The sequence below is a fragment of the Condylostylus longicornis genome, unplaced genomic scaffold (genome assembly GCF_029603195.1).
Source record: "Condylostylus longicornis isolate FDR11 unplaced genomic scaffold, ASM2960319v2 ptg000074l, whole genome shotgun sequence".
In the NCBI taxonomy this organism is placed as follows: Eukaryota; Metazoa; Arthropoda; class Insecta; order Diptera; family Dolichopodidae; genus Condylostylus; species Condylostylus longicornis.
The window spans coordinates 1,135,451-1,158,473 of NW_026578042.1; the positions used below are offsets into that span (position 1 = coordinate 1,135,451).

A 23,023-nucleotide genomic window follows, 5' to 3' on the forward strand; every position below is an offset into this window, starting at 1 on the left:
GTTTTATATACTGAATTTAATACACATTACATGAATTTCAATAAAACTTACACACACACACACAACACATAAATAATTATTATTTTAAGGAAAGAGTTCAAGTTTTAAAATAAATTCTGAAATGTCATATTTAAAATAAATATGACATTTTGTAAACAACAATTTAATTGTATTAAAAATGCATTGCAGTTAAATTGTTTTTGACATACTTAATGCTCGAGAATTTATAAAATCACGTTCATTTTTAATTTCTGTTATAGATACATACATATATAACACGCCTTTCATTAAAATGTTTTCAATGTAATTTAAATAAAATATATACACACTTGAACATAATACTTAAGTAAGTAATAAGAATTTATAAACTTGCATTGAATAATTCGCATTGAATTTGTAAAAACCTTATATTTATGAATAATTATTATAAATATTTTTACTTTATGATTAAGATAAAAACAAGATGAATAAGTTTTAAATATAAAAATTTTTTAAAATTTTAAAATTGTATCAAGAAATTAAATGTGACAAAACCAAAAAGTATTCAAGTGAATTTTAAAAGTGACTAAAATAATATTGAAAAGAGCATTTTTTGTGTATAACACTTATATATAGAATATTAAGTTATACTACTTGAAAATTATAGTAAAATATAAAATGGCAGTGTTGTTGAAAATTTATTTAAATAAATTGAGAGAAACCAAGAGAATTTTGAAATTATAAAATTATTTGCCGCTAATGATTTTTGAGCAAAAACTTAAAAAATAATTTTGCACCGAAAATTAAATGAGCCCAAAATTAAATGAGGAATGCATAATAATGCGGAAATTCAAATGAAATTTTTGAAATTTTTCTAATGTAAATATGAAATGTATATAAAATGAAATGTAAACATAAAATTTGTTATACGATATAAGTATTTGTGGTGTGTTTTTCAATATAAATTGGTGTAAATGAATTCATTACCTAAATAATGCACGTACATAAGTATATAAAAGTGAGCTTTTTATATGCATACTTTTTTGTATATGCAAACGTGTTTATATATGCAAACTTTTTTGTATATATCCTAATACATACACATATATTGAGCATAAGCTCAATAATTTGAGATCTTTGAATCAAGTGCAAATTTAATAATATAAAAGTAACAACCACAACACAATAATGTGACCAAAACTGTTATACATATATGCATATGTATGTACACATTTGTAATATTATTCATAATCTATAATCACTTGTAATCCTTATGATTACCTAGCTGGTATTTAAAATTAAATGAAAATTTTAAAAGTTTATTTCAATAAAAAAATTTTAATCATTCGAATTCCCTTGAACTTTTTGTGAAAATATTTTTTAAGAAAATTAAAAAAATTTTTTTGAGAAAAAAATTTTTATGAATTTCCTTTGAACCACAATAATTCTTAAATTATTTCAGAAAAGGATTAAAATTAAATAAAAATAAATAATAAAAGAAAAATTTTTATAAATTTTGTTGTTTATTTTATTAAAAGAGAGTCTGCATAATCTCTAATCTCACTTTTATACTGTATGAGATGATTTGGTAATGAATGATTCATTCGTCTTATAAATAAGTACATTTAATATGTATGTATGTGTGTGTTTACAAAATTTGAACTAGTTATTCATGCGGCAGAATTTATTTTGTTTGTTTTTTGTTTTTTTTTTTGTAAATTAGTAATGATTTCAGTTTTATATTTGCATTTGAATGAGAACATTACGTATAACGAAAGTAAATTTTGTTTTGTATATTACTTAAGTCAAATAAATTTATCAGTTTATAGAGAGCAATCATTAAAATATGGAAATGTTAAAAAATTCTGCATAATTGGTGATAAAAATTAAAAAAAAAAAAAAAAATTGTAATATTTTTTTAAATGTGACAAATTCATAATTGCTAATAATAATTTGCAAATATTGGTGACATTTTGTTGTTCAATAAATTATTTTAAAAGTAGGTCAAGTGATTTTGACATTGAAATATATTGTGTAACAAAAATACTGGTTTAATTTTAAAATTTTCAATAAATAAATTTTTAAGTGTTTACAAAAAAAAAAAATTTTAATTGTCAAAATAATTATTTTAAATACATGACAGACAGCTTGTCAAATGTATATTATGTCAATGAATTACACATTTTATACAATTTTTTTTTTGAAATATTTTTTTGAATTTATTTAAATATTTTCCTACTGATTATTAACTGTTATTTAAATTAAAATTATTGCCCTAATATCCAAATTGCAGTCATATCAGATTATTGCCTATTTGTGACAATTATTACTAGTGCTTTTAAATGAAAAATTATATGAGATGTGTTGTAGGATATACTGTGCTTTCAACACAATTCAGCAATTAATAACTGAATTAAGCAATATAAAATAATCACTGTTTTAATATCTTATAATTGTCATTTATAAGTTTTATATTTGTGTAATTCAGCAATAAGAACTTATAAGATGTGTAATTCATGAAATGTGTAATTCAAAAATAAGCTGAATTGTGTAACACTGCTTTCTTCCATATAGTAGTGCAATTTGGATGTCAGGGTTTTACATAAATATTTGTATGTTAGAGTAAAAGATTTATATAAATATTGTCTGTACATTATACTTGTGTATGTGTATTCTCAAAATCGCAATTGACTCAGAAATTTGAAGTGTAATTAAAAGTTCAATTCCAAAGTTTATTAAAAATTTAATTTAAAGTTATTCAATTGCTTGTTATTTATTTGATTTAACACAGATTTAAAAGATTTTTGGGAACAATAGACAATTAATTTAAATTAATCAAAAATTTTTTAAGTAAATTATTCTTATTGAAGTTTTCGTAAATTTAAATAAAAAAATTTGAATTTGAATAAAAATCAATTTGTAATATTTATCTACCTTTTTTTTTTTACTTTTTATTAAAGTTTTCTACAATAAGTATAATTTAAAAAAATGAATAAAGTTAGTACTCAAAAAAGGCAGTCTAGAAGTAATGAAGCTTTCTTTCTTAATGGATACAATGTAAGATTTGCATGAATGTTGAAAAAAAAACCATTTCTAATTTACCAAATAAATATTGAAATTTTTAATTTTTATATGCTTTTTAAGTAAATATTTGGCAATATTCTTATTGACAAAATAAATTATTCAAAATAAATTTGGTATTAAAAATATATTAGTTAGTAAATTTATATCTAAAATGTTAAGCAGTCTTGACTGATCAAAATTTAAAGGGTTCAACATTAAGTAAACAAAAAATTGAATATTAAGTGAGAAAATTTTCCAAAATTTTTACCTCAGTTTTGAACATTGTTTACAAAAAATTGAAAAAGCCATGAAATCAGAAAAGTTATTTTTAATAAAATTATCGTTAAATTATCACTAAAATGTATTACAACTTATTCTTATCTTTTTAAAACATAAATTTTTAATTATACATAGGTAGTACGACCTATTTATCATACGCATTTTTATACGCATTACAAAACTAAATTTACGAAATATTGAAATAATTGCTCTTAGAGTGTGCTAGTGTAAATTGTTTACAAGTTTTTTTCATTTTTAAGTAATTAATTATCATAAAAAATTTCAAGTTTATTGAACTTATTAGGTAAAATTTTTGAAGTTGCTAGCGTATATAAGGCGGATGTTTACATGTGTTCATATTTGTTAGGTTCGTTGAATATATATGAATATAATAAATTTATTAGGACACCGACAAACTTATCTCGACGTTACAATTGTATTAAAATGCTATTAATATATACTGACTATTTGAAGATTACTGCAATTTCAAAGTGATAATAATTCTGTGGTCAAGTAAATGAGTGTCCATTTATTTACATACTAAATTAATATTGGATCTTAATTTCTCCAACCTCACCAGTTTAGATCGCTGGAATTTATTTATATTTACTAGGTTTGTGAAGAAACGCAAAAAGAAATACGACTCAAGGAACTTCTGTCTTCCACGGGGACAAAGCTGAGCATGAGCACCGAAAATGAGCCACCACTTCCTCTTTCTTTTCGTCATACAGTTGAAATATAAATTGCATTAAATTATTTCTTACCCTAACTCTCATATATATTGATTTTATCTATCTTATTTTTCAATATTAAACTTTAAAATCTATCAGAAATGTTCCATGATTTTCGAAAAATTTATATAATAAAAACCAAAAATAGAAATTTAATTGCATAATTTAATTAATTGAAAAATTTAATTTCATAGTAAATTGTCGTAAATTTGACAAGTAATTTGTGATGAGAATTCATTTACTTATAAATTGTCACCAGAAATACCCAATATAATAGTTCTCACGTATAACAGAAGTAACAATAATGCAATTTTGAATGTTTAATTAAATATAAAAATTATAATAATGATTTAATTACATAGGCCAATGTTAATTAAAATTTTTAATTAAATTTCCGGAAAATTCTCACATCACTCAAATATTTACACAAAGATTTACTTAAATTATATGTATATAAGTACGTGTTAGACAAACCCAAATCTTGTTATAATTTCTTAATAATTAAAATTATTTTTATATTCAAAGTAATTAAAGAATAAAAATTTTCTTTAATGCAAATATAAAAATAGAAATTTTTTGGTATATGGGGAAAGAGTAACAAGAATTTCACCATTGAATTTCCCTATACATGCTTTGTGTATTTTCATAATAAAAATTTTACGAAATCGTCCGTCACCTTCAAAAATTAAAATATGAAAATTAATGCGTGCAAAAGTAATTTTTATCATAACTTAGAAGTCATAGAGAAAAAAACAACAACAATAATAATAATAAAATAAATGGCCTGTCACTGAACTTTTCGTATGCTGTGTGTTTTAAGCGTTTGTGCATATAGCGTCTTGAAATATTTTAAGTAGAAAAATTTCAAGTTTTTATTACAAATGTGGCGGGCGATAAAAATAATAGAATCAAATTGTTTGGCTTGCGTTATTTTAAACTTTTCTGTTATTTGCTTTGTTATTTTTGTTAACTTTCAATGCCAATATCAGTCTGACATTTAATTTTTTTTTTTTTTGTAATCTTTGTAATTAAATAAAAAGCGTGTATTTTTGTTTTTTTTTTTTTTTAAATTTTAAAAATAAAATTAATTAAGTGAGAAAATAGATCGGAATGCCTTCCCAAGAAATGTGTGTGGAATTTTAGTTTAGTTTAAAAACTAAAAATAGTTGAAGAGAAAAAATGCCCCAGAATATCATCGTTAAGATGTTGTGTGGGTGTCGCAAATATTACAAATTTTTAATTTCGTATTTTAGTATGTGTACGAATACAAATTTTAGATTTCATAGTGTTCCAGAAGCTATCGGTTGAGTTTAAATCGTGTAAACGTTTGATATTTTACAATTTACAGTGAAAATATTTTCAAAAGTTTCTTTAACGCACTTGAAATTTTGTACAATTTAGATTATAAAACACATTTTGAATTCCTTCAAGTAATAAAATCTTTTAACTGTAATATTTATTTACTAAACTAAAAGTACATGTTGACATTTAAAACATTATTCATGGATTTTATTGAATCACAATTTGATGTTGTTCTATTTTATTTCATTTAGCAAAATTGCCGCATTTTAATTGCAATTTCAATCCCTGACTTTAATTTTTACAATACAATATTAAATATAGTAATAGGTCATCGCATTGTATAAAAAATAATGTACCATAATATAAAATAAAATTAAATTATAGTTCATGACGCCACCGTTGTCTATGTTCATCGCTATCTTCGTAATTGATTGATAATTTTAATTTTATGTTTTATTTTATTTTAGTGAAGGTTATCTATCTGTCATAAAAAAATAAATAGTTTATATTTATAAACATACGTACACATACATGTGTTTATACACACCTTACGTACATAATATAAAAAATTTTTATTTTTAGTTTTTGTAAATTTTTTTTTTTGGCAAAACTATAGTGTTCCTTTTCTGTTATATTTACAAAATTTTGTTGAAAACTTTTTTTTTTTAAATTTTGATTAAAATTATTTGAGTGATGTTTTCGTAAGATTTTTCGTTGAATATTTCTCTTAAATATTATTATTTTAAATATATAAACTGATGCGGAGAACTAAATAAATTTTAAGGTTGTCTGAAAATGCTAAATGTGTATATTTTTACTGTCAACTATAAAAATTCACCGGAAATACTTCAGAATTAAATATTAATGCGTATTGGACCTATTTTTCGTTAAAATTAGAAAATAATACAGAAATTTGAAGTTTGTGTAAACAAAAATTTGACATGCCGAAACGTTTTAAACAATATTTGTGAATTTATTGGTTTTAATGGAAAAATATTAAAGAACATTTTTAAATTAATTAATCGACTGGACACATAGTACTTTTACCCATACTATATACACATTGAAGTACGTGAGAAAATCTAATTTTATGAGAAAGAATCATGCTAAATTTTCTATGTAATTTGATTTTTTCGTTTTATTAACACATGAATTTAATTTTGTGAAAATTTTCTATTGAAATTATAAAAATAGCAAATCACAAGCAAAATCACATACATTATTTATACTAGATTTTCTTTAATTGGGAGCAGCTGGGAAATTCTTCAATATCGCTTCCTTTCTTTTAGTATGGTATAATAATAAAATTATAAAAATATTTCAATTGTTTTTCTCATTTTCGAAAATTACAATTTGAGATGTAGAATTTTAAAATAATTAAAAAATTCCCGTACGATTGTTGCAATTTTATATCAAACATCTTTGGAAAATTAATGTATAAAAATAGTTCAAGAAAAAAAAATTAATGTTCTTAATTAAAAAATAAAAAAAAAATACTGACCGAAATTTATTGGAATTACGAAATTTTTTTGCTTTCTGTAACAATAAATAAGAAAATAATTTATGAAGAGAAATTGAAGACATTCTGAAAGAATTTTATAGAAATTTAGACAACATATAACAAAATAACACTTTGGAGTCTCAATGGATTTTTTATTTGTGTAAAATTAAAATAGTGTAATTTTCATGTTAGACAAGAGACTGTCACTCAGGTCAGCATGCTTTTATTTAAATAATTTGACTTTAATTAGATTTATTATTGTTTCGTGTTTATTAAGGTGAACAAGATATTTAAATTAAAATTTTAACATTTTTGTTTTATAGAAATAAAATTAAAAAGAAATATTTACAAATTGGAACCCTTATTAATTTAATTAGGCGAGTTTTGAAATTATAAAAAAATTAATTTTTGTCATATCATTTCATATGAAATTTGTATAAAAAGTGAAATTTTTGTTTGTCTCTTTTGAACTATAAAATGACATGTTAAATGTCATTGAACTTTTTATGTACAGCTATTGTAAAAATGCAAGTACAACCTGATTACAATAAAAAATTTTGTGAATTTAAAAATATAAAAATTTTGTGTGGAATAATTCAAAATAATTGGACATAGCAAGTGTAAAATTTAGTTTTTAATACGTTTTCAACCAAATTAAAAAATAAGAATTAAAAAATGTGCTAATTAGTTCCGTTATATCCGAATTTACATTTTGCCGAAACAAGTTTGCAAGGGAAGTGCCGATAACTGATCTAATTAATGTAGTTCGAGACCTAATATGTAGTTCCGCCACTATAATATTATTTCTTTTAATTCCATCCTAAAATACTTATCCTCCTAAAAGTATGCAATTAGAAAATGGGACATAGTAGTAAAAGTATACATAATTAATCGGATTTTTGTACATTTAAAACTATATTTTTTAGCTTATTATGTACCTATTCAGATCCGACTTTTATTACCAATTAACGCTACGCTTCAATTAACGCTACGCTTGAGTTAAATCTATGATTTTGTTTTTAATCAAAACCATTTTTTTGATGGTTAATTATTTCACCTTAAAGTCATTTAAAAGATAATTATTAAATTAAATTAAACACCTTCATTAAATTTTTATTCAAAGAAATGAGAACTTGTACGAATGAAAAATATTTTGTGTCCGAACTCATTTTAAATTTTTATTATGTTTTGTTTTGAGTTTAGCCTCAAGTATTTCAAAAATTTAATAATACATGATTTGTATAAAATTTAAAATAAAAATGTAGTGTTGAACATTTTCCGTTTATACTTATGTATATAGTTATGAACTTTTTTGATGATTATATAGAAGGTGTTAACTAAATTGAATATAGAAGCAGTTAGTAAAAGAGTGAAAATTTTTAAATTAAATCATAAAAGGCACGCACATATTAGAATTTTAAATTTAAATCATCTGTATTTTAAAATTAATTCTATAATGTTGTGGAATATAAGCGCGTAAGACATCATAATAAAATTGTGAATAATTTACACAATAAAAAAAAAATTTTCAGTTCGTGTTTTCATTTCTATCATTAAAAACACATTTATGTTATCCAAAATTATATGAGAAATTTAAAAATACTTTGGACATAACCTAGTATATAAAATCAGTGTTACAAGCATTAAAATCTTTAGTTTTTTGTCATAAAATATAATGTTGTTTAATGAGATAGGAATAGTAATTATTTTGAATTATTTCTTATGCATAGTTGCCTTAAGGCTTTTTCAATTTAGATGAACAATGTTCGTAACAAATACAAATGGTTTTTCAATATAGTTTTATTATAATCTAGGAATTAAGAAATTGAGAATTTTAATTGAAATTTTCTTCTAAGTTTTGAATTATAAAATTAGATATTTCAACTTATATAACACTTGAGTTCACAATAGCTAAAATTCACAATATTACAAAATTTATAATTTAATTTTAATTGTTTTCTTTTTTTTTTGTTACAGACTGTTCAAACAAATTGGAGGCCACAATTACCTCTCCCAAAAGAAGTAAATCTTTCGGGGACCCGGTCACAATCTATAACGAATTTGTACAACGAAAAATTATCAGAAATGGATAAACATAGTAATAAATCATCATCATCGCTCAACACTGGTACCTCATCAAAGAAATGGTCTTTAGGCAGATTATTTCGTAAAAAGCAGAAAGAAAATGAAACAGAATCATCATCAGATGAACAAGATCGTAAAGCAGGATTTTCACCATCACAAAAACTTCGTAAAAAAGATAAAAGAAAACGTTCTAGTAAATTGATTGGAGCCGGCTTCGATCATATTGTAATTAGTCCTAAGAATGAAAATGAATTTTTTGTACCTTTTGAACAAATTGAATTACCAACTCCGCCTGCAGAACAATTTCGTGCGAGTTCGTGTAATTCATTAGATGGAAAATCATCTAAAAAACATAGTAAAAAAGCTGTATCAGGTCGGTCGCATACTGCTCAACTTAATGTCCAACCAAATTATTTTACATCACATCAAACTCAAAAACCAACATATAATTCATCTAGCGAAGAAGAAATTATATCAGTTCAATCAAATAAGTATCGCAGTGATGATAGTATGGGTAATGGTAGTGGTGGTCAAATAGGAAATACCAGTAATGGACATAGCGGTAATGGTAATGGTAATCGTAAAAGCCGATCAGCACGAACAGAACGTTATTATAAACGTATGAGTCGTGATGGTGAGATTTCAAATGGTGGAATTTTACCTCATGCACAAAAATATATGCAACAAGTTAGTCCAATTGCAACACGTTCAAATCGTGTATATAACGAAAGTCCAAATCATATTTTACCAAATCGAGAACGTCATAAAGTTCTTTTACATCCGGAACCACAATCTATTAATGAACCTAAAGTGCAAATAAGACAAGCTACAAGCTTAAATTATGTTGCATACCCAACAAGTTTGCATTTAAGACACCATAATATCGCCCCTGGTTATAAAGCAGCTCCAATAGCGCAAAATGCAATGCATCATCAACAGTTTTCCCAAATACCTTCGAAAAATTTACAAAATTCTATTACAAATGACAAAAGAAGTATTAGCTTTGACAGTCATATCCATATACCAAACAGAAATTTAAATCTTGCAATGGAAAGCCGACAAATGTATCAACAGGAACCACCCCCACCACCTCCAAGAGATCCACAACGTCGAGTTCATTTAAATACGAGCAACAATGAATTGCGACCTATGTCATTTGCGTTTGATCATCAAAATAACGCGAATTCAGTAAGTAAAATAAATGGACGTTGTGTATCAGATGACAAACTATGGGGTCAGAATAAAAACTTATACCAAAATACACAAAGGCCATCATCCACACAACCGGCAAATTCTGTAATTTACTCAAGCATCACCTCAAAACAGCATACTGATCAAGGAGGTTATACAACAAAACCCGTTGCAAGTCGAACTCCGCCTCCTTCAATGAAGAGTAATACCAAGCCAGCTGATTTTAGATATGTCACTGATTCTGCTCCAAGATCAAGAAAGCCTATACATATCTTAAATCAAAGTTTCGTTTCTACACAAATACCATCACAAAATTTAATAAACGAACAAAATAAAATTGAATCTCCAATACGTACAACGAAAAGTGGATTACTACCTTCCACCCCTTCAAATATAAAAACAGCTTCAAATTTTTGGAGAGAGCTTGACCGCAAGGAACAGTATCGACAAGGGCGGGAATACGAAAATCAACATGAAATAAGATTATCAAAACCAAGATCTGTGTCAAGTTCTAGAGTGAATGAAATGCGTGCGTATCGAAATGCTACCTTTGAAGATATTTTAAACGGCAACAAATCTCAAGTGGATGGTATAAAGCCATCATCAAGAGAAAATGTTCAAAGATCTCGATATGATCAATTTAGAAGGAGAAATCATCCCGCACAAAATTCATCAGATGAAGTTGATAATATTATAAGTGGTAGCCTTTTAATAAAACCAGCTCAAGGTAGAACAAGCAACTTGGTTGAGATTTCAAACCAAACTGATATGAAACCTAATGACAAAAGTAGATCTATGCCGAATTATTACCAAAATAGAGGCAAATATGCTAATGACAACCCAATAAATTTCATAGAAATGCCTAAACCAAATAAATATGATGAATATGTAGCTAAACAGCGTGAACAAAATCGTATACTTGGTTATGACCAGAATTTCGATTTTAAGAATGGTAGGCAACCAAACAATTTTCCTTCTGATAGTAATTTTAAACATGATGATCCAACAAATATAGAAGATGTCATAAATGAGCTAGAAGCAATTTATAAGAGTTTGAACATTGTGGGTGAAAGCTCATCAAAACGCAATCAACAACCAAAAGTTCCTATATTAAAAGATTTTGAAAAATATGCAAAAGAATTTAAAGACGAGAGTTCTTCTGAAGAAAATGCCGAGCCAGATATCGTGAAGGATGACTTGGCTTTAAGAAATATGAAATATTCTAACGATCTTATAAAGACGATTGATAATCAACCGCCATTTGGTATACCTATTGGTCCAGTACCACCTTCACCAAATACAGATTATTTGCATGTCCAACCAGAGAAAGACATTAAAAAACATCAACCAATAACGCACAATTGCCCCGATATTATAACCGATGACTTAGCTGTTCGTACTTTGCGTAAAGACTCTCCTAGCCGTTCAAAATCTAAATTCCAATATCCGTACGATGCATTGCGAAAGAAACAACGAGCTACACGTACTCAATCTGCTAACATTTATGCTTTAATTCAAAGAGATGCTGCGAAGCCATCTGGTGGTGATTTGGCGGATTATTATGATATTCACAACAATCTTGAAAAAACAGGAAGTTTAAACGATATTTCTCGTGACATTGATGAACCACCAATAACATTACAATTATTGAAAAATTTGAGAAATCAAGAACAACAATATCAATCAGCTAACGTTTTGGCACCAAAACGAACTGTATTTCGCCATCCTAGTCAAGGTGGTGCTATTTGTAATTTACCCACGGTTTTGAAATGTCATGAAGAAAAACAAAAACCCCCTGTACCACTTCCTAGATCAAGTATAAGCCCCGATCCAATTAGAAATCGATCTGGGATGGAAGAAGCACTCAATCAAATTGCAAAAGAAGCCAAAGAAAGTAGTGAAAAATTAAGTCGTGATTTATTAGAGCTTAGAAAAGAAGCTTTGCTTAGCAATGGAAGTAAAAATGTTAGTAGCGAAAAAAATTTACTCGACATTGAAGCAACATCTAATGATTTAAAGAGATGTGAAGAGATACTGTTGAATGTGGTACCATCAGAAGAAATTAAAAAACAAGATTCTCATCCTCTTACGAGACGGTTAAGCAAAGAAGAGAAATATCTGAATGAAATAGAGAAGGTTTCTCATAAAGCGAATGAAGTTCGAGGGAAACTTCTTGTTGGCATTGAAAAATCAAAACCATCGTCTTATATAAAATCTTCTTCGGAAATTGCAAATAGAAATATTAAACCAAAAGCAGAAGAAAAAACTGAATCACCGACAAAACCAAATAAAATAAGTTCGAATGGGAATTCAAATGAAAGTTTGAAAATTTCAAATTTACTAGATAAATTGGATCCAAGTCCCGGAAAAATCGATTCTATAACAGAACGTTGTATGCGCCAAATCACTGCTTTAGATAAAAGCGACATTCCACCTACAAAAGATTTGCAAAAGAAAAATTCTCAAGAAGATAAAGACAGTGAAGCTGATTATGATAATTTGAATGAAAATTTGAAACAGATGACAATTGCCGCATCTCAGATGACAATTTGTAAAAACCAACAAAATAACACAGATTTAAATAATATTTCTACTGAAAATATTCTTGTTCCAGAATCAAATACAATGAAACTTATTAATAATGCAAAAACACACATAACTCAAATTGAAGATTCAAGTAAGTTGGAATCAACTGATAATGATGAAGAAGAAGAAGAAATTGATAAAATTATGAAAGAATGTGAAAAGAATGCTATCATTAAAGGTGACAATGGTAGTAGTAATGCTAGTAGTAATGCAAAAATCATCAACACAAGTAATAGCTCACTAGATAAAAATCAAAGATCCATTAATAATGTTAAAAAATCACTTTCAACCGATGATTCATCACAACATTGTTATGGTTCTGATGATGCTGTAACTACAGCCACCGGTTGTACTGATGGTGGTATAGATCAAGTTGAAGGCATATTTATTACACCACTTTATTCATCATCAGATTGCATAAAATCATCTAGTCCGGGCTCAACCAATTTGCAATTATCATCTAGTTTAACTTCAGCACATAATGGTGGTTTTTCATCTAGTGATTATGTCAAATCACCAAGTAGTGAATATGCAAATCAACAAAGTTGCACCTCGGATCCCATAAAAACATTTAGCACAACATCATATGATTGTTCAACATCATCAGCTACACCAAATTTAATTAATTTATCCTCACCAATATGTAGTAGTGAATATGATAATACAACAAATAATAATAGTCAAATAATAGAAACACCATCTCCTCCATTAAATTTAACACCAATTGGTAATGAGGTTCAAATAAAATCGTCATCATCTAAGTCAATTCATAAATCAAATAGTATTGATAGTTTAGGCAGTAATAATAATCAATCATCACAATATAATTCGTCAGAAGAATTAGCAGCTATATTTGGTATAACTCGATCATCATCCCCAATTACAATTGAATCACAAATATCTATTAAAGCACCAATTGCTACAACTGAAGCTAATAATGATTTCTTATTTAGTGATGAATATAATACACAAGGTAAAAATAAATTATTGACAACAAAATCATCTAATGCCCATCATAATTATAACAGCATTAGTAAGAAAAAATTCCAAAACAATAGCCAAAGATTGTTATATAACGAAAAGCAATGCTCTAAATGTGAATGTATTAAAAGTAACCAAAATATTATTAGCGATTTTAAATTACATTCTAACCTTCATAACAGTTCAATGAATGAAATAACTAACAGTAAAAATAATGTTTTTATTAATGATTCTTTAAAACTTTTATTAAAAACTAACATTCCTAAAGATAATAGTAATGAATTATGTTTTGCTTGTTCAACAAATCATTCTAAAAATCATTCAATTGATAATGCTACTAATTCACTAGAAAAAAAAATTTCCCACAATCCTTATTCAATGTCACAGACACGTGATTCTAACAAGTTTTCTTCGAATAAAGAACCAAATTTAAAATGTAAAATATCAAATGGAATTCAATCAATACTTAATGTAATTCCTGAATCAAATAATGAATCATCTTGCTCACCATCAGGTAGTATTGATAGCTATTGTAATTTAGCTTCAAATAGTGAACAAGATTATGTAAGTTTTAGCCCACGTACAAACACATATTCAAGTAATGTACATATTGTATTATCAGAACAAAATGTTGATTCCAATTCAACAAATCAAGTAACACAATTCGATTCATTAACTTCATTAGAAGAAGATAATTCTTCAAATCCAGATTCTGGTAATGTAAGCTTATCAGATTTCCCAGTTCAGCAGTACATTAACAATAATAGTTCTAGTTTTGAAGTCGAATTACAACACAATAGTAAATTCAATGTTTCTGGAAATTTTGTCAATGAAGTTAAAATTCCAACACCTTACGAATGTACTGATCAAACTGAAATTAATTCTAGAAATATTGATGAAATTGATTCAGTTAGTGATTATGTTGATTTAAAAACCAAAGATTTTAATGAAATTTCTAATAATATTGAATGTTTATTATCAACATCAAAAATTAATGATAATACATTAAGTACAAGTTCAACACCTGATTCATTTAAATCACTTGATAATACATTAGATTTATCTGATGATTTAAATAATTTTGAAATTTCAAATAATTATAATTATAATGATGATCATAATGATATTATATCAATAAAAGTACCATTATTAAAGCCTTTAAATCAATTAAAATTATTTAAACCACCTGAATATGATGATGACGATTTTTATACAGATGATAATCAACTTTCATCAATTGAAGAAGAAGATGAAAATATGAGTGAATGTGATATTCATATTGATAATGATAATATTATTGAATCAGATACAGAAGATTTAGAATTAAAACAATTTGAATTATTGGAAAATCATTTTCGAACATCATCTAGTATTGATAATTTACCAATTGATTTAAATAAAGATTCTAAAATACAAAAAGATCCTTTATTATCCTGTCAAACATATGAACAATATAGAATAAAAAATTTATTGAAAGATACGGATAATATCGAAAAAAATGATTCCAATTCAAATGAATGGAAATTGATTAATCAAAATCGAATTTCATTACCATCAACATCAAAAGATCAAACAATTGTATTACCACAAAATAATAGCAATTCAAATTCTAATAATAATGATAATAATGATACAAATAAAAACAATAATAATAATAATAATAATAATGATGATGAAAATAATGATTCAAATACAATAGATCATAACAATAGAAGAGATGAACTATTATTTAGTGATAAATTACAATTAGCACATCCAGATGCCGCTAGAACAACAATATTAGAACACATGTTAATTGTATGCACATATGGTTTAGCAAGCAATGATGTTTTTACATTTTTTGCCATTATTGTAGCTGTCATCACATTAATTGCTCTGTTATTGCTCTAAAATTTACTTATACACATTGTTTTTGTTCTTTTCCTAAACGCTTTTATTATTGTAACAGTGTTATCGTTTTTTTTTTTAGTTTTTTTTTTATCATCACCACCTTACATGCTATTTTAATTTTAGTTTTTCATTTTCTACATTTAATAATTCTCAATAATTTATTAAATGTGTTAAAAATTGTGACATAAACAATCATTTAATTATTCACAATAGTAATTTTCAAATTAACAGTATTTTATATTATTTTGTATTGTATTAAGTTTAAAAATCATTTACAATAGAAAAATAAAAATCAAATATAGAATTTGAAAGAATGTGGAATGAGACAGAAAATGTAATGTGAAAATGTGGCAAATTAAAAATTCTTTTATAATTTTATTTTTGTTTTTCTCAATTACATAATTATTAAATACAAAAATAAAAAAAAAAAACAAAAATATTAACATAGATAAGAAAATATTTTATATTACAAATATATAATCGTAAATACATATATATATATATATATACTTAATTATTGAATGCAATCTGTAAATTTAAATACAAAAATATTAAATTTAGTATAACAAAGAAAAAATAAAAAATGCAATTTTCAATTTTAAGTTCAGTAATTAATTTTTTTTTTCTTCTTTTTATTGTACATTGATTTTAATGTTAAAATTAAGAAATTAATTAATTTTGAATCTTATATAACACGAATAAAATAAAATCTCAAAAAAATTTTTTAATTGATTTCATTGTTAAAAAATTAAAAACAAATAATTTTTTATGACAAAATTTATATACACTTAAGTACAATATTACAATTGTACAATTTATATTGCAATCATTCACATTTTAGACCAGTATTTTAACAATGAAATCATATTTTAGAACTACTTAGAATATTACAAAAAAAAAAATAAGTGTTATATAAGAACTGTTATATAATAGTCCCTAATTCTTTATAACTGTACATTGTACAAAAAAATTAATTTTTTTTTTTAAATTATGTAATAATGTATAAATAATTAATTTTTTTATTTAAAATATTATATACGTTTTAGTATTATTATTATTATAATTATATACAGAACAAATTTATATTTTTGTTTTTTAATATTGTGTATTAACGTTTGTTTTTTCCCAATTTTTTATTTTTTTTTTTTAATTAATCTATGTTTTAATATTATTTTTAAGCTTTATTTTAAAATTTTTATTATATATACATATAAACATAATATGTATATAATATATTATAATGTATAATATTTTTTAGACTGCGTCCTGTGCCAATGATTATATTTTTTTTTTTATTAATTAATTAATAATTATGTTTTGAAAATTAATTTTTTAAAGAAAATTTAAGTTTTTTTTTTTTGGAATAATAAACATTGCTTAATCCTATTTCATGTACACTTATTATTTAAATATAAATATATATATATATTTAAATCGTACTTAAATTCTTTGGAAAAAAAAAAATTTGAAAATTAATAAATAGTGTTGCCGTGCTGGGATTTTGTAAATTTTTAAATGAATTTGTAAATGAAATTATGGGCATTACAATTATTACTTAATTAAATTGTCACAATTGTATTGTTAATTATGACAAATTATTCTGTATTTCAGTAAAAGCGGTATGTTTATATTGAGGAACAGTAGAAATGAATATAAAAGCACTATTTTACGAGTAATTATCATATTATACCGAATTCAAATTGTAAAAACCCTGAAATTATTTAGGAGTGTTAACTTAGATGTCGGGATACGGGAAAAATACATTTCGAGCATCTTATTTAATTTATTCGGCAATTAACAATTGCTAATCTAATTTCAAATTAGATATCGTTTTTTTAGTTTACGCTCTAAATTACGCCCTAATTTTTCTCTAAGAACTTAAGTACGATTCTATTTACAAATTAAATTTTATTTTTAACCTTTTCTTAATATTTTCATTATGATAAATTTTTTTTTTTCTTTGTTTTATAAGATTAAAATACTTATATTTTAAATTATATAATATTAAGATAATTATTATAAATATTATATACTTAACACCATATATACAACGATACTTATATCAAAATTTTAATGGAACAGAATAATAAAAAATCGTTATTCTTTTTTTTTTCTTCCTCTTATTTTTTTTTATTATATTTTCAGATTCGTTAGTTTAACTTTTTAAAATATAATAAAATAAATGAAAATTTAGAAATTATAAAATAAAAAATTTTTTTTCATTATTTGTAAATTACAAAAAATTCTTATTTTTAGACTTTAATTTAGATTATTTTGGAACACAATTATATTTTGAATAGTTTGTAAATTTATTAAAGAAGCAAAAAATAAGGATAATAAAAAAAAATATTATTTTTAGATAAAAATTTCAACAATTTCAAAATTTCTTTTTAAATTTTATGTTTAATTTTTTATTTTTTCGAATTAAGTATAAAAAAAAATTTAATTATTTAAGAAAAAATTTTAATTTCTTACACCTACCCTTTTCTAGAGTAATTATTATTCATTTTATTAAATCTACTAATTATTACAAAATAATTAAAGCAAAAGAACAAAAAAAATACTATTTTTAATTATATTAAAATTTTTCATCGAAAAGAAAACTATTTTAATGTTAATTTAAAAAAAAAAAATAAAATTTAATTTTTTATTTTGTTTCTTTAATTTATTAACGAATAGAGAAAAGAAAATTACAATTACAAGTAAATTTTTTTTTTGTTGGAGAGTATTTACTAAATTAAAAAAAAAAAATTAATTATATAAAATGTACTAAAATTAATAAAAAAAAAGAAAAAAAAGTAATAATAATAATAATAATTTGTCCCAGAAAAAAAATGAAGGTCTTACATTTTTATTTTTCATATATTTTGAGATTTGTCTGATGAAAATAATTAAATTAAATTAAAATATACAAAGGTATTAACGTGTTTGTATAATTCAAAATGTCTGAAAAGAAACTCATCATTTCAATTTTTTGTTCCATCCCAATGTCGTGTTGTAGATATTTTGATTTGGGCAAATTGGTCACCCTAAATACGTAAAATGTAGTATATTTACTGTATTTATTTTCCCCTAATGATAGTGAATTGTCATTGCTTTAAATTGTGAATTATTTGATGTTATAGAATTGTCATTAATTTGATATATTCAGCAATGAAATTCGTATAACTAAATTAAATAAATGAAGATAAATAATTTTGTTTTCTTACACAAAATTATAACAGTTAAGTAACAGTTACTATCCGCATGTTTCGAGCTCTTAAAATTATAATATGAGGGGGTCAGAAAATTACAAATTAATTATTCTTTGTATAGTAAGTATATGATGATTCCATAATAACGTTAAAATATTCCAAATTGTTATTCTTATTTTTATAAAAAAAAAAATAAATCAAATTTAACACTGTTATAACGGGTAAATTTTTCTCTAAGCTTAATATGTCCTAAAGTCCAGACAAGTATTTTTACATAAAATTGTGTATCCCAGTATTATACTGGGATATATGTGCATGGATAAATATTTAAACCGCCTTCTCAGACCTTAGGATCGCAGTATAACTATAAAATTTCACAGAAATTAGTGGTTAATAATCAAAACGAACTTACAAAATAAAATTTTGATATCATTGACTACAACAAAAAGTTTAGCTTAACTGAGGGTTTAAAAAAAATAAATTGCATACATTTAGGAGATATAAGAATTTCTTTGAGTTGTTTGAGAAAGAATTTAAATGGTTTAAGCCCGAAATGAACATAAAGACTTATATCGTAATTTAATATAATAATGGGAGTCTGACATTAAAAACGCGTTTTTTTTTTCTCCTTTGACAAAATAGAATTTAATTTATTTTCCTTTAATTTTTATATTATATAAGTTACTCTTTTGTGTCATTAACTAAAATTTTAAATTTTTTTTATTCCATCTATCTCCCTAGAAAATTTTAACGAAAGAAGTAGTTTATAGTAGTTTTTTAACATGATTGTTTTAAATAACCACGTTGATTTTTTAAATTTTCCATGTACTTGAATACTATAATAAATTTATAATTATATAACATCTTTTTTTTTTGTATTTTTTTTTAAAATAGAACAATAAATTTAATTTTTTAATTTTGTTTTCCAGTTGTAACAGTAAATTGAATTCTCTTCCATTTCGATTCTCGAAAATAAAACTAATGAAACTGGACATCTAGCGGATAATAGTTGAAATATATTCTGAATATATAAAAACATTAATGTAAATAGTGTGTGTCTTTGCTTAAAATAAAAATTGTGTAATATCGTGAATATATCGTAAAATGTATTGTAAAAAATTTTTATATGGAATCATTGTAACTATACATATGTATGTAGGCAGTTGATTATATCTTCTTGTAAAGGACTTTAACAAATTTTTGTTTTTGGTTACTAAAATTATTTCAACTTTAATGTCAGGAATAGGTTCTTTACGGCTTTAAAATACCTTAAGTCTTAAATTTATCATTCGTTGCTTCAAAAGTATATGTAACACAAGGGAATAAAATTCTTAGATAACCAACTGACTAACAGTTATTTCTTTTTATTATTTTAATTTTAATGTGTCAAAAACTGAATTTCCTTGAACTTAAAAAAAAATATTTTATTTTCGATTTCTCCTCAATAAGGAGAAAATAGTAAAAAATTAAAAAAAAATATTTGCAAAATTCAAGTTTTATTTACAACAAAAAATAAAAGAGAATAAAAGAAGAGCGTAAAAAACTTGAGGTGAGCGACAATTTTTGTTTATTTTTTTCCAACTAGACTTAACCATTTAATTCTTATGGTAAAGTAAGTATGTTTATATGAAAATTTTAATTGAGCGGTAAATGAACGTGGGCGAGCGTCTCGTCTCGTGTATGCTTACTTAATGATATTGATTGTGTAGACAAAAAAGACATACTTATTACCACAAATCCAAGTCGTTGTATATGTGTAGTTTGTACGTATATTTATTGGGTATGTAAGTAATATTATCGATTTCAAATTAAATACTTTGGTTTTTATACCCAATTTTTTTTTTATTTTTCTTATTTTCTTCTTAATATTTTATTTGAACTCGTTTCAATTGCGAATTAATTTTTGCTTGATCAAGTTAATAATTTTGACAAACTGTTATTACTATTATCGTAAAAATACAAAAATGTTTATATGGGCAAAATATATTTCATTTGTGATTTATGTGGCGGTCTCTTTCTATTTAAAATTAAAACAAATTGCAATAATTTTGATGAGATTTTCAATTATTGAAAAAATTATGGTGTCTATACAAAATTTATTTCAAATTTTTTAAACCTTGCGGCAAATTAAAGTCTAAAACAAAATAGATTAAATTTATTTTTAAAATTAATTGAGTTTTAAGGTAATTGCAAATTTTATATGTTGGACATTCTATCTAGGCGGTGCTAGTCTGAAAGGTGTGAAAGACACTACTTGGCAAATATTATAAATAATTTTGTAGATATTAATTTTCGATTGTAACGAACTTATTGCCATATATAGCTATATCGTAAAAATTTTCAAATTACGTTCTAATCCCTAAAACTAGAAGGCATTACGAGTTTTAACATTCATTTAATATCCTTAGAATTAATAATAGATGGGCGATTTGTAAATTTATTGGTATATCGTCGCTTTCTATTCAAATTTTTCTAATGTAATCTTTAATTTTAGAAAATTAAATTTGCAAGTTTTGATAAATTCATTTTAAAATTTTTTCATTTTTCAAATTGATTGGGAAATTTCACTTAATTGCTCCTAAATATTATGATTGATGATAACAAAATCCTTTGTAATTTAAAAATAATCTTTATGAATTTAATATTTGTGAGTTCAATAAGCTTTAATGAAAATATCATCGAGGCACCCTCAAAGAAAATTATTCTTTTTGTTTGACAAATTCAATTGGTATGAAATTAATCCGATGCAAATATGCGTATATTACACACACACATTCACACATAGACGCTTTACAATGAAGTCCTTTTTCATTTGAAATCCTTTTGAAATATATTTTAGTTTAGTTTTTTATTTTTATACTTGATATTTTTGTTAATTTTCTATACAAATTAAATTATTTCAATTTTTCAAAATAAATTGAATCCTTATTTTTTTATTTTTTCTTTAAAATATTTTCCAATTATTTTTAATTTTGTTTTTTTTTTTTTTCAAATTTTATTCAAAGACAACACCGAAAAAAATAACCGAATGGGTAAGGGTTCCCATTATTATTTTTTCTATATTCTCTATTCAATATAAAAAAAAAAACTGAGTTTTTCAATAGTAAAACAAAATGATGTTTTGTAAAAAAAAAAACAATTGGAAAATTTAAATAAAGGACAATAACTTTAAAAAGTATATTTGTATGTGATCCCATTGTCCACTATAGCAATTTGCAAAAAATTTTCCACACAAAACGTATAACAAAATGAAGAAAATGTAAAACATCTAAATTGGAAATTTTGACCGTAAAAATTGAATTTTTACTCTAAATAAAAATTTTTTTTTTTTAGAAAAACTTCTTTAACAATTTGTTCGTCTGTGAATAATAAATAAGAAATGTGATCCATAGTTTAAGTTCGTGTCAGAATTACAAAATGAGAATTTCAATTTCTCTTTTGTTACATTAAAAATGAATTTCTCGAATTGGTTTGGAAATGAGAGAGAAATTCCTGTTCTAAAACTAAATTCCTTTTTTAAATATTTGGCATAATAAAGCCTAGTATGTGGCGTTTGTAAAGTTTCAATTGTATTGAAGTTCAGGTCCGGTTCTGACTTGTTTGGTGTCCTACCGGATTTCTAAAAGTTGCGCCATTCCACCCTCTTTCCTGCTTTCAATATTTTAGTATAATGTTCCTAGTATAAGTTTTCAATGGCGCGCCTGTTGTCCGGTGCTCATTACAAATGCTTACATTGCATATATGCTAGATTCGGGGCGCTGTTGAACTTATGGCACTGGTAAATTTGAGTTTTTGTGAACAAATTTTTTTAGAGTTCATACATAAAGTGGTTTACTTTAATTTGGAAAATTCCGGTTTGCTTCATTTTCTAGAAAGTAAAAAATTTATTTACATTTTATTGGGGCTTTTTTTAGGGCAAGAATCGCTAAGTGATATAATGATAGAAACAATTTATTCGTATGAACTGTTGTGTTTATAGTACTTAAATTTTTTACCATATACCGAACCAGTAAATTGATTTACAGAAGATGTCCCATTAATTTTTGTTCGATAAAAATTCTTCTTTAAAAGAAAAATAAGTATTGTACCCCTTAATGTATGCAATTTTATTATATTATTATAAAAGAGCCATAATCAATAACATTTTAAGGAAATATGCTCATACAAAACATGTAATTTAAAAATTTAATTATTATATTTTTTTATTCTGTTCAATATTACAATTATTGTCATTGACATTC

At 24.3% G+C, this 23,023-nt stretch overlaps 1 protein-coding gene across 1 annotated transcript; it reads left to right on the forward strand.

Moving 5' to 3' along the window:
* The first annotated feature begins 653 nt into the window (after nucleotides 1-653).
* LOC129612545 (protein PF3D7_1417600-like) lies at nucleotides 654-16,081 on the forward strand. The gene is made up of 3 exons (XM_055526207.1): nucleotides 654-858; nucleotides 2,940-3,036; nucleotides 8,833-16,081. The coding sequence occupies exons 2-3, from the start codon at nucleotides 2,968-2,970 to the stop codon at nucleotides 15,586-15,588; spliced, it is 6,825 nt and encodes a 2,274-aa protein (XP_055382182.1). The 5' UTR covers nucleotides 654-858; nucleotides 2,940-2,967; the 3' UTR covers nucleotides 15,589-16,081.
* The last annotated feature ends 6,942 nt before the right edge of the window (nucleotides 16,082-23,023 follow it).